This window comes from Tenebrio molitor, chromosome X (assembly GCF_963966145.1).
Source record: "Tenebrio molitor chromosome X, icTenMoli1.1, whole genome shotgun sequence".
NCBI classification, from domain to species: domain Eukaryota; kingdom Metazoa; phylum Arthropoda; class Insecta; order Coleoptera; family Tenebrionidae; genus Tenebrio; species Tenebrio molitor.
Window position 1 is genome coordinate 2,214,430 of NC_091055.1, and position 14,863 is coordinate 2,229,292.

General features: G+C 40.3%; 4 protein-coding genes across 4 annotated transcripts; 3 read left to right on the forward strand and 1 right to left on the reverse strand.

Annotated features, from left to right (window-relative positions):
- The first annotated feature begins 27 nt into the window (after nucleotides 1-27).
- Nucleotides 28-4,334, forward strand: LOC138140351 (uncharacterized). The gene has a single exon (XM_069061334.1). It carries the CDS (start codon nucleotides 3,263-3,265, stop codon nucleotides 3,929-3,931), a length of 669 nt encoding a protein of 222 aa, XP_068917435.1. The 5' UTR covers nucleotides 28-3,262; the 3' UTR covers nucleotides 3,932-4,334.
- A 155-nt stretch (nucleotides 4,335-4,489) lies between these two features.
- Nucleotides 4,490-10,190, reverse strand: Synj (synaptojanin). Its single transcript, XM_069061329.1, has 15 exons — nucleotides 9,330-10,190; nucleotides 9,051-9,277; nucleotides 8,770-8,903; nucleotides 8,556-8,720; nucleotides 8,358-8,502; nucleotides 8,131-8,304; nucleotides 7,904-8,070; nucleotides 7,745-7,826; nucleotides 7,536-7,688; nucleotides 7,261-7,417; nucleotides 6,589-7,214; nucleotides 6,376-6,513; nucleotides 5,780-6,325; nucleotides 5,599-5,728; nucleotides 4,490-5,544 (listed from the first exon to the last, which is right to left on the reverse strand). Exons 1-15 carry the CDS (start codon nucleotides 9,454-9,456, stop codon nucleotides 5,189-5,191), a joined length of 3,327 nt encoding a protein of 1,108 aa, XP_068917430.1. The 5' UTR covers nucleotides 9,457-10,190; the 3' UTR covers nucleotides 4,490-5,188.
- Nucleotides 10,191-11,010: 820 nt separating this feature from the next.
- On the forward strand, nucleotides 11,011-12,713 carry LOC138140350 (uncharacterized). Its single transcript, XM_069061333.1, has 2 exons — nucleotides 11,011-11,507; nucleotides 11,560-12,713. Exons 1-2 carry the CDS (start codon nucleotides 11,227-11,229, stop codon nucleotides 12,662-12,664), a joined length of 1,386 nt encoding a protein of 461 aa, XP_068917434.1. The 5' UTR covers nucleotides 11,011-11,226; the 3' UTR covers nucleotides 12,665-12,713.
- Nucleotides 12,714-12,990: 277 nt separating this feature from the next.
- LOC138140352 (uncharacterized) lies at nucleotides 12,991-14,567 on the forward strand. The gene is made up of 3 exons (XM_069061335.1): nucleotides 12,991-13,450; nucleotides 13,509-13,704; nucleotides 14,224-14,567. Exons 1-3 carry the CDS (start codon nucleotides 13,320-13,322, stop codon nucleotides 14,428-14,430), a joined length of 534 nt encoding a protein of 177 aa, XP_068917436.1. The 5' UTR covers nucleotides 12,991-13,319; the 3' UTR covers nucleotides 14,431-14,567.
- The last annotated feature ends 296 nt before the right edge of the window (nucleotides 14,568-14,863 follow it).

A 14,863-nucleotide genomic window follows, 5' to 3' on the forward strand; every position in this document is an offset into this window, starting at 1 on the left:
CCATAAAATTTCTCGCATGATAAAGAGGTGAAAAGTTACTGATTTCAAAGAAAAAACAGATAAATAAGTCACTCCCAGGATTATTTTTCCATGAAATCAATAAAAAAAATCCCCAACTGTCGAATCTACGCGACTCTCTTTTTGAAAATTTTGTTTCCGACGTAAAAAATCGACAAGTGTTTGTTCAACACTTCAACGCACACATTATTTTGTCCGCAAAAGCGGCGTTATTGTTTTTATCGATCTAATGTAATTTATTAAACACAAAAATGTTGCATCCATACGGCATTTTTATTGAAAGCGTGCACGGTGCAGCAGAATTAATTGTATCGAGTCGGCCCTCAGAAAATTATTTTTACTAATTGTGTTATGTACATAGAAAAAAACAATCGATCGATGCGGAAAAAAATATTTTGCGCGTCACTGCCAGACTGCATTCGCGTAGACGTAATTATTACAAACTACTGCGTGTTGGTTCTTGATTCATCGTAATCGATGACAACAAACATTTTTTCCAAATGGCGTGACAATCTGGAGCGTCTCCAGGAATGTTCAGGACTTTTGGGGAAGATTCTTTCAGGTGAAAAATAAAAATGTTTCGATCGTTGCGTTCGCACGAAACGACTTTGGGACCTGAAATTTTCACTGACGGTAACAACGGAAACAGTATTTGTCTGTCGAGGATTTAACCAACAACACTTCCTTCAGTTATTTCAGGTATGCTAGATTTGTACAATTCACACACCAAAACAAACGTAATAAAAGTGATTTCGTTTGTTCTGGTGTGTGACATTTATCGTTGTATATACAGACCTTTTTACAGTAATAATAAAGTCCGTTCGTTGGTCCGCTCGCATCTGCGAGCACGCCACTGCTCTGGCATAAAATGAACAATTACTTTTTATTTATCTTGTCAAGCTCGAACCCTTATTGTTTTTAATAATAACATTTGCAGCTCGCAAGTGCTCATATGTTTGCCAATTATTATACAGTCAAATTTCAGTTTGTTATTGTTGAATCTGATCCTGAAACGTGCTTGTGCAGCTTGACAGCTGATTGATCTCGTTTCGAAAATGAAAAAATCTTGCAGTACTCCTAAATAGAAAGCTGTAGGCTGTAGTTGTTAATTGTACCGAATCGAATCTACAAGTGTCCCGTAATTAAAGCAACCGAGATGTTTTATTAACGTCTCGTGTGTTTCTTGTCTGATCAGTGATCAGTTACTGTTTGTATTTATTTGATTGTGGAGTCGCAGTTGTTTAGTTTGGCCGTCTGGAAGTGAGTTCTTTATGGTGATTCCTACTCCTTTTTCGAATTATATACTCCCACACCTCCACAATTGCCGCAATTCTACCAACGCAAATGTCGATTTCTAAATAAAATGCCTCCTTCGCACGAGCTCGCAACAACACTTGAGTCGCATTAATCTATGAAAATTATTGCGTAAGCGAAAATGCAACAGGGATTTCTTTTGTGCGAGCGTAATGCCCCAAATAAAAATAATATTGACTTATAATAGCGCCGACATCCGATTTTACAAGTAAAAATAATTATTTGGCAGAGTTTATGTATTGTTTAATGATGGAAATAATTCGTGGAAAGCTGTTAAAAAGTTTATTTTTTTTACAAATGTAGGAACCGGTAGAGGAAACTTTGGGTGCGTACGTAGCCGGATGTATACAATTACACAACGATTTATTTTCCAAAGTGCAAATTGATATGAGGAGTGCAGGAGTTGAAATTGACGTCATTGGGGAAGCGTACGAGTGACGCGAAGAGTACTTACTTGACTTAAGTCGTTAGTATTCGGCGATCGAGAAAACCATAATCATAAAAAGCGACGAAGATATTTTTAAATAAAATTTAACGAGCTCGCTCCCACAAGAAAAGACAGGTAAAAAAAAGGTAAGAGGATACCAAAAATAACAAACCGGAAACGGGAAACACCGCACGCGCCTTTCATATCTCTATGCTGTATGTTCCACGATGTCACAGTATACGATGTGTCTAATACTAGCAGTCTACAAGCACAGGTGCATCCCGTGTTTTAAAGGCTGCCGCCGGAATTGCTTTCAGCACAGTACGTTATATGCTTTCGGCTGTTTTTCCAGGCCTGATCCTTAATTAACCTCAACCTTGAATCCAGACAAAAACGCAAACGGGGTGTTAGGACCCTCGCTATTGTTTCACTTCTTTCCCTCATCACCTGGTCCCTGGTCGATGCGCCACGTGTGACGTTACATCAACAATTGACACGACCGGATTTGCAGAAAAACTTCCATTTCAAATTTCTATGAGCTCCCATCGGGAAAGACATTTCTCCCTTTACCGGATACGTGACTGCATTTGTACCGAGCATATTTCTGACAGCTGTGACCGCATCACAAATCGGATCGTTCCAACGGGGGACCCATTTCTCCATCAAATTAAAATTCTCCCGCTGGCACGAGGACTGGCGACGATTCCATTTGTCCGGTGTGATTCTGGCTCTCGATTGGTGCAACTGAACATTACGAATTTCACTCGCTACTTTAAAAACTTTATATAAATCACCAACGTAAACACAACATGTGACTGTTAACAATATTTTAAATATTTATACCTCAATCCCTCTCCTTCAAATGCACTAGAAATTATTACAAAAAACCATCTCTCGTATCCAAATATTTATGTGAAGGTAAAGACTGGATTAACATTTAATAATCCAGTCTTGTATATTTTGGATAGTAGGTATATTTAAATATAACAACTAGAACTTTCTATCTGTACCAATATCGCAATCATTTCGAATTTGACGTTAGCAATTTAATACTGGGTGCATATGGCTGTTATCGCTATTGAAATTCGTGAATTCTGTATATTGCGAAACGTGCATTATTTATCGACTGATTACTAAACACACTCTGCTCCAATAAAATAATCATGCGATCATCGGAAATAATGCAAAGGGGTCGGACTCATCGATTAATCATCGTTTAGAATGACGCTTCCGTGCTGCACAATATATTCGAATATTTGAATCTCGCGCCATCACAAAACAACTACCGGTCATAGTTTGAGATATTATTTTAATAGCTATGTCGAATTGTTGTATCGTATTCTTCAACATAATTCAAAACTAGAATTTACAAGTCATGACCGTTTGGAAAAATGGTTTGCACGAGAATTTATGAAATTAGTGTTCGGTCTGGTGTGGGGCATGCGTGTTAAGATGGCGCCTTCCTGAATTTGTCAAAATTTCAAATTTAAATTGATCACTACAATGAGCGATTCGACCCCCTCAGATTATGAACGCCTGTACACCGTGAAAGTAAACAATTTGGACTTTACCACGGATGTGAGTAAACTTCGGAAAATTTTCTCAAAGTATGGAAGAATCGGTGACGTCTACATTGTGAAGAATCCCGTGACCAACAAGAGCCGGGGCTTCGGTTTCGTCAAGTACGAGCGCAAGTGCGATGCCATAGAAGCAGCTTACGCCATGAACGGTGAAGTCATGGATGGAAGAATCATGCGAGTGCATCTGACCGACAAGAGGCTGAGGAAGTGCCTGGCGAGACGCGTCAGACGCAGCTACTCCTCTACGTCGAGCTCCTCGGACTCCGATGATCACAGATATGCCACGGTAAAAGTCGAAAATTTGACCTATCGAACCGACGAACGCGACCTGAAGAAACTGTTTTACCATTGCGGTCCCATTGCTGATATTTACGTGCCCCGTATACGCAAGACCGGCTTGAACAGGGGGTTCGCTTTCGTTCGGTTTTACAGAAAGTATGATGCGGTTTATGCCATCGAGTCCCTGAATGAGACGCGTTTCAACGGACGCAAGATTCGTATCGTGGAGGCCAAGTACGGGAAGCCCCCGCCCAATCGCAATTTTGCGCACGGCTCCTCTCCTTTGGCCGTAAAGTACAGAAAGCATCGCTAGAGTATTTTGGCATATTTTGCTCTACAGAGCTGCTCTAAATTAACGTGTTGTGTCAAACAGAGGGCGCCACCCTCTTCAATTTGACAAAGTACAAGTTTTTCTTTGACTTTTTTCGTTTGTTTTTTTTTTTTTTTATCTCAGTTGGTAGAATTACCCATAACGAGCATCTTTGCTTTATTGCACGACACTCAACACGTCGTTAATTACCAATTATTTATAACTGAAACTAACATCATACAAGAGCGTGTACGTTTAATCAGCAACTGAGGAAACTTGTTGACGTTTTGATAAATTGTTATATGTATATGTTCATAGTTTACGTTGGTTTTACCATCGTTTGTTCGATTACGTTCTTATGACTTCGTTATTATATTTGTAGAGTTCTTTCATAATAAAGATTTATTAAAAATAAAATTGTTTTTATGTAATGTTATGAAACAAATCAATTTGATTATTACTTACATACGATTTGTTTACATAACTGAATGATTACTGCATATCCTTATCTAAATCCAAACGAGTTCTTGCACAGGTTATATTCGCAAATTAAAAATAAGCTTCTGATAATTTGTTAATTTAATTCTAATGAAATAAACAATACTAATGATGTAAATTTAAATAAATTTTACAGCAAATATCTCTAAATATCAACATGTTTTACAATATATTGTAAATATATTTGATCTGTGTACTCTAAAATTTTGCTTAGACGTTTAAACTGTAAAGTACAAAAGAATCAGCAACAGATTCGGTTAACAATTAATTTAATTACTTAATCAGTATAGTTATATGCAAAATTTCAACACACAACATAAAAACTAGTCTCCAAAACACATAAAGCACTAATTGTTATTATTTGTTCGCTTAGATACACGTGCTCGCTGTGTTTTGATTATCAACAATTATCAATGAACAATAAATATATAATGGAATGTTCCCTAACAGTCATTTCTTCATAGAAAATAGGAACTAAAGTAACAAACTCTTACAATTCCGATATGAATACACAGAAGCGTGAAAGAAAACTAATACATCTAATAACAGCCAAGCTACAGTCACAGTCTAGGGCAAGAAAAGAAACAAATAAATCAAATGTCGGAAATCAGTTTTACCTTATTGACTATTCAGATCCGGACAACACAGTCGAAAGTAAGAATTAATAAACTTTGGATGACTCAAACGCCTCGCGCATGCGAACAATTGCACCAACGCGTGCGCGTGGGATCGTGCAACGTCTGATTTGACTAGGGACTCGTTTTATTGGCGAGGTCGGGCCGGAAGAGGTGGAGGAGGTGCGGATCGAGCAGGTACAGGGGGAGGTTCTCTTTGAGGAGTGGTCGGCATCGCCGGTTCTGGTCTGGGAGGGGGCGGCGGTGGCCCTTGGGGTTCCGGGGCGCTCGCGATATCGTCGTTGATTTCCTCGTAAATTCCCGTGTCTTCGGGCGGCAATTCTGGCGGAGGCATACTAGGCGGCGCCGACGAGTTGATCGGGATGCTGATCACGCCGGCCCTCGGGGGCACTCTCCTGGGAGTCACGGGGGACTTCACCGACGGAGGAGGAGGTCGGCTCGGGGGGCCAGGCCGCGCGCTCTTCACCTCCGGGATTCCCAGACCTGACACAACCACCGTAAACAATCGACAAAAGAACGAACCGCGAGCATACTTACAATTGTAGTCTGACTGGGTGGGCGACGTGTACAGCGGCACTGTATTGCTTGAGCACAGACCTACTTCCTCTTTTGCTTGCTCCACCCAATTGGGAGTCTTCAGCGACAACGTCAGGTTGTGTTCTTGTATCTAGAAACAATTACATATTAGTTTTAATTACTACCGCTGTTCAAATCTTACTCGGCCGTTCGTCTTGTTCATGATCTTGAGAACCGACTGTCCGTCTCTGAAGGTGACCCACATAGTATCAGCTATGAATCGGACCAATATTGCCTCTCCGAACTGGGTGAAGTCTTCCAAGAGTGCGGTCACGAGTTGGTCGTCGAAGATGTCGTCGTTTTGGGAGTCACCGTCGTAGTGGACTATCAGAGTGCCATCTGGTGGTCCCATATCCGCGATCACCTCATAAAACATGCTCTGACGCTTAGTTTCGTCTATTTTTCGTGCGGTTATGTCGATTATGGCAATAACGGGTCTATGATCGCTCTGTTTGAGCTCAGCACGCCCATAAAAGACGAGCTTTCCAGGCGTCCAGTTTTCCAGTTGATTTGTTATAGCCAGGGACTGTTTTCGCCTTCGCCACAACACTCTATCGGTCCACGCCGGAGCTCTACACTTTTCGCTCGTGTCATAATCGTCACTAAATAAATCGTACTTGTAAGTCGGCGGAAAAGTGATTTTCCCTTCAATGAAATCCTTGAACACATTTCCCTCCTGTTGTTGTTTCTGAAACCGACCGCATCACCCACAGTTTCATTTTTATTTCTGTTGGTTACCATCAACTGATCACATTCGAGAATTTTGTCGTAGTCTCCGAGTTTCACCAGTTCTTTTATCTCATCTTTGTCCATGTCCACTCGATAATTGAAGTCGCCACACCAGAACAGGTACTCGTGGGAGTTTAGGGACCGACTCTGCAATTACATTTTTACATGAGACTGTTGGTGACTCCCGACGTTTAGTCTCCGGTTCGCATCCAGATCACTTACCATCGGAAACGTGATTTTTCTTGTGATTTCGTTGTAATCGGCGTTTCTTTCGTTCACCTGCGACTGGCCAGCCGCGAAATGAGCACAAACGAAACACAAAGACGTGGCGTGAAACACCAATCTGATAGCGGCAGCGCCTTTATTGCCAGTGTGTCCTCCGAGGCCAGTTTTCACTGAATCAACGGCGACATCTCTAATGTAAGGCACATGTTCAGGCCTCACGAACACGTACAAGCACACGCCGACCAACTGTTGGTACGTGACGAGAACGTACTGTCTGTCACGTGACAACACTTTCTGCAATTCTGTAGCCCAAGACTTCGCATTTTCGCTACTGGTGTTGACGATATTTGCAGCATTTAAATCAACGATTTCTTCGAAGCCAATCGCATAGATATCTACAGGAATCGATCTGTTCTCGTCTGTGTAACCCGTATCGACCAGCGTCCCTGAGTTTTTTACGTGCGGGTCCAATAACCAATCGGACAGTTTCACATCTTTGAACACCACACTGCGGAAGTGTTTGCCACCGTTGACGTTGTACGTACCCACGGCTATACGAATGGGGAGGGGGTCAGTGTATTCGGTGTATCTCTTGCACATTTCGCGCAGCACGTGAGGAGGCGCTGAAACATTTTTGTTATTTTTTGCGGAGATTAACGAAGTTCTCACCGTGCAAAGTGTTGTACGGAAGCAAAGTTCGAGCCCGATCGGCTAGTTCTGTCGATAAAGTAGAACCCACTAGCAATATGTCGATTGCTTCCTGTTTAGAATTGTCGAGTAGGTTGTTTTGGATTGTTCTAGCTGCTGACCGAGCACCATCCATCAACTACAAAAACATCACTTTATGGCATCAAATAATTAGATCAGTCTCTTGACAATTCTCTGCGAGCAGCGCCCTCACGTGGTTCTATCCCACACTAACGCACATACAGATTTCGTATTACCTTTGATCCTCCTTGTATGGCGCCCGTTCCTGCATAAATTTTACTAATCTCATTGCCGTTATTGATCCACATCTGTTTGAAAACCTCTTCAAACCGCGACACGGTTTGTCTTTTATCGATTAATTGCATAGATTGCAACTGTCTGGCTAGAATCTGTCAATAAAATTTGATATGATTGTTGTTAATCGCTTTCGCTTGTTATTTATTACCTCTAACCCCAAAAACGTTTGAACACAATTAGTCCTATCTAAACAATCTAAACAATTGGTTCGAATTGTGCCCGTTTGTAAGCTACAAATTATTGGTTTAGGCGTATTTCGAAAGACACACACATAAGCTACGCATGCGCGGTTCTAAGCCTACTTTACCTATATGTAGTGTTACCGTTCGCGTGGTAATATGCAAATTCTTGCAGTTGTTGTTCAACTTTGGTTTTGAGTTTCTGTAGATTTATCTGATTACCGCCGCGACATTCTTGATGGTAATCAAAAACGACATGAGGAATGTCGTTATGACATGATTCTTTATGATGTTTCTGTAAAATAGAAAATTCATCAATATAAATAGATCCAGCGAGTTTCAAAGAAATTAATACTTGAAATTCCTGACTGAGAGTAGCTTCTCCTTCTTTGCTCCCAATCAGACTCGTCCCTAAAAGATTAACAATGGCCTGTTTACCATATCGCTCTTTGATGGTCTTCATGTGTCTGTCAAAAGCAGCTTTTGAGGCTTCATATCCTCTAGATATTCGCACTTTATGGGAGCCCACCTAAATATTACAAATACACACTAATAGCACAAATAAAATCGTTTCATTCTCACTTGTACTCCTGGTTGTTCCCAAAACAAGGGTACTGACCCCCTGGTTTGTAAATATGAAGATACTTCATTCTCTAAATAAATTACTTGTTCAGTCTCTACAAAATTAGCTACATGACCTTCATCATTACTCCCTCTTACATTGAATCTACAATTGCCATACAAAAATAAAGAGGTAAGTATGTAAGAATACCCAAAAACCTAGTTCCAGCTCTTTCACAGCTTAATCTGGAAATGACAGCAGCTAAAGCTTTTCTGTGTCCTACATAAACGGTTCTGATCTCAACTGAGCCACACATGGATCTGACCAACCAGGAATTGCAATCAACACCAAATCTTACTAAATGAACGTGTAACATTCGATTCCTGAAATAATCAATGATGAAATGTTTTTTGTTAACTTTCTTGAATTTACCAAAAAAATCTGTGATCAGTTGTGCTGGTTTTGTGACGCCTTTGTGCACATAACGTTAGGTCCAGTTGAGATCCTCCTGGTGGTCCAGAATACCAAGAAAAATAAAACGTTCCAGAGTTTAACAACTTGCGCACCTAAAACAAACAGTCAAGTCACTCAACTGTCAAGGCAGGAAGTGTCAAAAGTGACAGGTGTCGTATCATGACAGAAGCACACTGTGATCCCAAACAAATAAAATACAAAATGTGAATTAAAAATAAGGAAATTTAACTTGCACCTACTTCAGATATTCGATCTTCATTTTGTTGGTAGTGCAGGGGGACAAACTGGGTTTGTGTTATTCGAAAAATCTCAGCATCTCCAATTTTACCAATTGAGAAGCATCCTGTCACCATCACAAGGTATAATACTGTGGAATCACCTGAATACAGTTGCAGCACCCCCAAACACCCATACGCGTCTAATATTTTTGTGTACTCTTTTTTGACCACTTCAGTCTCAGGGATGGCTAAAATAGCACCGCGGATTATGTGGCCGAAAACAACATCACAATCACTTACAGAGAACAGCGACTGCTTGAGATTCAAAGAGCAGAGTCTCATCTTTGCCTCTGCGTTGTAAAAGAACACTGTGTGGATTCGGGGGCTTTGATTTTTCGAGAACTGAGAAACCTTTGTACATGGCCATGGCGAGAACAGTTTATTTTCGCATTTTTCATATGTATTACACTGACAGAACCACAGCTGATCTGTTGATATTTGATCACATACACCCCCTAACCAAAATCAATTCAGCTTGCGTCGCCGTAGAAAGCGAACGTCCGGTTTGTGACGTTTGTGTGCTTTACGTCCATCTCGATGACAGTAATGCCCTGTTTTCGGACGCGCAACACGTAAAGTAACGTGAACGTAACGCAACAAAGTGCAGGCAACCCGCTTTGCAATGCTTTCAACCAATTGCATAACAGTCCTTCGAGAACGGCAACATTTTGCCCATGACTTAGCTCCACCACTACTAATTGTGTTAATTTACAAAATTGAACGAGGAAACAAAGATTTAATAATTATTTAATTAACGTTTTCTCATCGCCAAAAGTGATACACAAAACTGGCAATTTTTCATTTGCCAGGAAAAATTAGAATTGTAAATTAGTGTTGTTTGATGATACTTAAAAACTGTTAGAGGAAGCTTTTGGCGCCGCTAATTTATGAATACCTTTTTTGTACTGGCCGCCATTATTTTAATTTGCTGTTTAATTTGGGTTTCACGCATAAATGAATTTTGTTCTTAATTACAAATCCGTTAGGAAATTTGGCCATTTCCATATCTGAAAAGTTCTAATTTTCAGAAAATACTAACTGTAACAACCTACCCAACGTAAAATTAAAAATACAACGATGTAACATTTCAGAAACCTGCAACAGAATAGACATGTCAGATGTTTAAAGATTATTTTACGCAGTACTGAAGCCTAATTCTTGAGGATTACCTAATAAAAAGATTGAAATTGTTTTTGTCATTTTATTATTTTTAGTTTTATTATTGATATACAGGGTGTCATGGAAGTCTACGCAATAAATTTAATCACCAATAGAACTCTTTAAAATGAACATTGTTTACATATTGATCTTTTTTTAATCGATTTTTTTTGCATTTTTGTAGCCCCTAATTTGACACTTCGCTCATGGGATAATCATTAATTGAAACGAAAGAGTGAGTGAAAATGTTTTTGTGCGGTAAAAACTTTACAGAGAGAACGATCGCTGTTCTAATACCGGGTGATTTTAAATGAATGTGACCTTTTTTCATAGGTTGGTAATATTATTGTTGGTTATTCTGCTTTTTAATGTAATAGTTGACATAAACATAGGCGTCCTCGCCTATTTGACACAATTTATTAATACAAAAAATGTCAAAATGACGTACGTACGCCAATGTGTTGATCAAGGTATCAAGTTTGCCAAAATAATTTATGAAAAATGTTCCCAACTTAAGAAAAAAAGTCACAATCATTTAAATCACTTGGTACCAACAGCTTTTACTGTTTTTCATTCAAATATTTTTATCGAGTAATTCTTTCTTCGTGATAAATAAAAAAATGTTTATTTAAACGAGTCCTATTGGTCGTTAAATTTATTACGTGGACTTCCATGACACCCGGTTAGGATCATTTTGTTTTGAAAGCTACGCTACGTTCTTGCGGATTATTACAATGTCCATTTTGCGATGAATAGCATTAACATCTAATCAGTCTATTGTTAAGTTATACGGGCTATTCATTAGTTTAATTATAACATATTAGTAGATATGGGTGACAAAATTGCGTAATTATTGACTCTCAGACGAGCAACGGTTAAAAAAATATATAGGACAGTTGGATTTGGTGCAAAATCGAATAACTGTATTAACAATAACTTAAGCAATTATCACATACGTTACAATGTTTGTAAAACAGGGATGAAATATAGGCTCTTTCATTTAGTTCTTCTCGAATGTTTGAATCGTCAATTGCATGCGACTCTTCATCCAATTAAGTGCGCTAAGATGCTCTTTAATTACGTAACGTTTTTCGCGTGTGGGTTAATAGTAGTATATTGTAAAAACCTCCCCGATAATAACACAGCAATAATCTCGACTTACGCGAAAGTCGCCCACTGGGGGGCGGTTTCGTCGACAACCACGGAAAAAACACAATCGGAAGCCCGAAGTCACAACGGTCAGTCTCTATGGACTCACAGGTATTTATTGAAAAGTGATCGATAATATCGGAAACAGTAATGTAAATTTTAGATCCGACGTCAACATAATCGGGGGTCAAAATCTGAAAACTGTCAGGCCTAAAGTAATCTACCACTATCCCGTGCAGAAACTCGGAAAAGTCGAACCGGTGCCGGCTGTTGGAGAGGTCCAAGAGCGCTTCAACCCGCGCCCTTACTTCGACTACGCCCACGTCCCTTCGAAGTACCAAAACTCCAAAAGCGAGACCAAGCCCAAAGCCGACCCAACCCCATCCCCAACTTTCGACAGCTTTCCTGTTTTTAACAAACCACCAGCGTCGCCGCCTTCCGATTTGTACTCTTCGCAGTACAGCTCGTACAACCCCCCGAACGCCGGTCCTGTCGCTCCTCCCGACGATGCCAAACCCGACGTCGCCTACCCCCCGAACGCTCCTCCCCCACCCGGAGACACCGAGGTTGGCGGCGACGACTCGAACGGGTACTCTTACAACCCTCCGCAAGACGCGCCGCAGGGACCACCGGCGTACCCCTCGCTCGGGCCCCCTTTGGCACCGCAGCAAGACCACAAGGAACAATTGTATTATCCTCCTTCCGACGACTCCGCCCAACACGAAACCATCCTGGATCATCCGCCACCGGGCTGGGAGGATACCAAGACCGATATGGGGGCACCCCCCGATATGGGCGGACCTCCGGACGCCGGACCAAGCATGGGAGCTCCGATGGACGACATGGGGGAGCACGATTTGTCTCCCCCGCCTTCGCCGGATTATGGAGGACAATTCCCCCATTATCTCTACAACGGTCCACACGGACAACACGATTTTGACTCGTACGATTTTGATCACCATCACGTCTACAAAGAAATTACCACGACGGAAATGCCCGAAGACGAACGTGTCAACAAGGGACATTACAGCTACTACTACTTGGGGAGGAAATTGTGGTACATTCCTCTCTACTTCAGCGTATATTTTATACTATACGTAACAGTATTGATTCTGAAATCGATCGCCAGACACAAAATACAATTCAAGCACGAACATTTTCACAGAGACATGGAGCACGGGAGACAGCTTAATCTCGACGACATCCACGAGAACGTTACTACTGCTATTGACACTAGCAGAAAAAAATTTGCTTATGTCGCTATGTAAATCATGTAAAAATGTATCTAACAATAAAGAAATATACTTGTAGACAGAACAGTCTCGTTATTGACTTAACTTGCCCAAATCGTAAACAGTTAACGTACTTAACTTACGCCTATAGCTATCGGCGAATGATTAATTATGTCAAGTCTGGAAACGTAGACGTTTGGGGTAGAATTAGAGCAAGATTAAATCGAAAGTAAGGACGAATTCGGCGACACATTTATCGTCGTCTGGAGTTGCAGGTTAAGGACAGAGTAAATATTTGTGAAATGAGTTATGGCGCGATCTGAAAATTTCGCTTTTGTTTAAATTCGACCCATAAGTTATGAATTGGGGAGAGAAAATGTGTTTTGAGAAGTCTGTGTCATTAATAAATACCGTATTTTAATTATCGGGTATGGTTTTACTCCAGTTTATTAATCTGTGTATATATAACTAACAGAATTCCAGCATTATTTGTGATTGCAATTATTACCTAATTCCGTTAGCCATATATGTGCTAAATAATTATAATTACCACACTTTTGAGATGTCTCGTTGAAATAATGATAGTCTGATCCGAGATTTACAACGACAAAGACATTTTTTCATCGCATATTGAAAACCTTCCCCTCTGAAAATCGATCATAGCCGGAGGTGAATTAGTGGTCGTGCGAAGATGTTTGGTTGTTTCTGTGTAAGATTTTGTTGTTTGGTGTTTTTCGTGGAAGTTGCGGTCGCGAAGACAACAGAGAACTACCCCATAGCAACAACGGAAATCCCCACGCGGGAGACCTCCACGAAATCGAGGTATTTATGGCGGCGCGATCATTTTTCAGTGGTTTGAGCACGATGTACGATTTACCAGATATGAGCGAGGCTTGGAGGACTACGAGGAGGCGCAAGCTCGCGAAGGCAGAGGCATGATGGACGATGACGACCACGACCCGCATGATCACGACCACGATATGCAAGAACAAAAAGCCGTCAAGGAGGACCCCTGGGCCGGGTACTACGATTTTATTATCAACGAGGGCTCCTTCAAGTTCTGGGCGGCCTTCCAGGTAAGACAACGCCGCAAATAGACAACCAGCAATACACCGCAATTCGGCCGTTGAGATTTTTTGTTGATTCGCAAAAGTCCCGCTTACGAATTTGATCATAATAAAATCATATTTTAAAAACTGGTCACGTTCCTGTTTCCTGCTAGTGCTACAACACAGTCATGGCTATTTGAAGAATTATGTATCTACCTATTTCGACGGGTGTAGTTTTTTGCAGGATGGTTGCAGGAAACTAATAAAATTACGTCATCTTATCGGTTTGATGGCTGGTTATTAATTAAAGTTTTTTTTTAATTGACGTCGAGTAGTTGGCCATTAAATAAATTAAGCTCGGATGGTTCGATTCGCGAAGGATCGCTTGAATAATATCTATATTCAGCCTTTGTTGCGGTATGTAGATCTTATCGCGGACAAAAGCGAATTAATAAAATTTCTCATCATTTTAATAGCTAATTATTCATAGACGCATACTTGTATTTGAAGCAATTATAATGTCATTTATAATTTTTTGTTTTTCAGCTCGTAACAGCGCTCCTGTTAATCTATTCGGCATTCGCGGCTGTTTACTATGCAAAATTCAACGTCATTACTACAGATTATGATTATTATGATGATTTCTTCGGAAGGTCAAACAAGGAGTCATCTTCGAGCAGTTTATGGTCAGGTTTATCAGCTCAAACATTTCAAAGGATATTCGACGCTCTATCCTCCAAGAAATATTCATAAATGTTGACACGAAAAGCCGGATACTCGAGCCAAAGACTTCATCGATCACAAACTGAAAGTTCAACGATTTTTTGCCGTTTATGGTATTTGTGCTTTTCGTCCACATATAAATAATAAAAGCTTTAGTTGTTTTTTAATCCGTATTTTTATTTTGGACATAAATTTAATTTCCATGCATTAAACATGGTCAGTCAACTATTTAGTAACGGTACCGACAACAGTTTTTGTGTTTTGTGCGGTGGGACTGCAAAATATGACAGCAACGACAAAATTATGGACCTCACGATTTAATTTATGTATTTTCCGATAACATTCGTCACAAATCTGTTTATAAATGCTTCTAATTAAATTCACGGCTGCTAATTTTGTAATAATTGTCAATTAATTTACATACAATAACAGCCAATTTTTCAATTAAATCTGGAATGTAAGC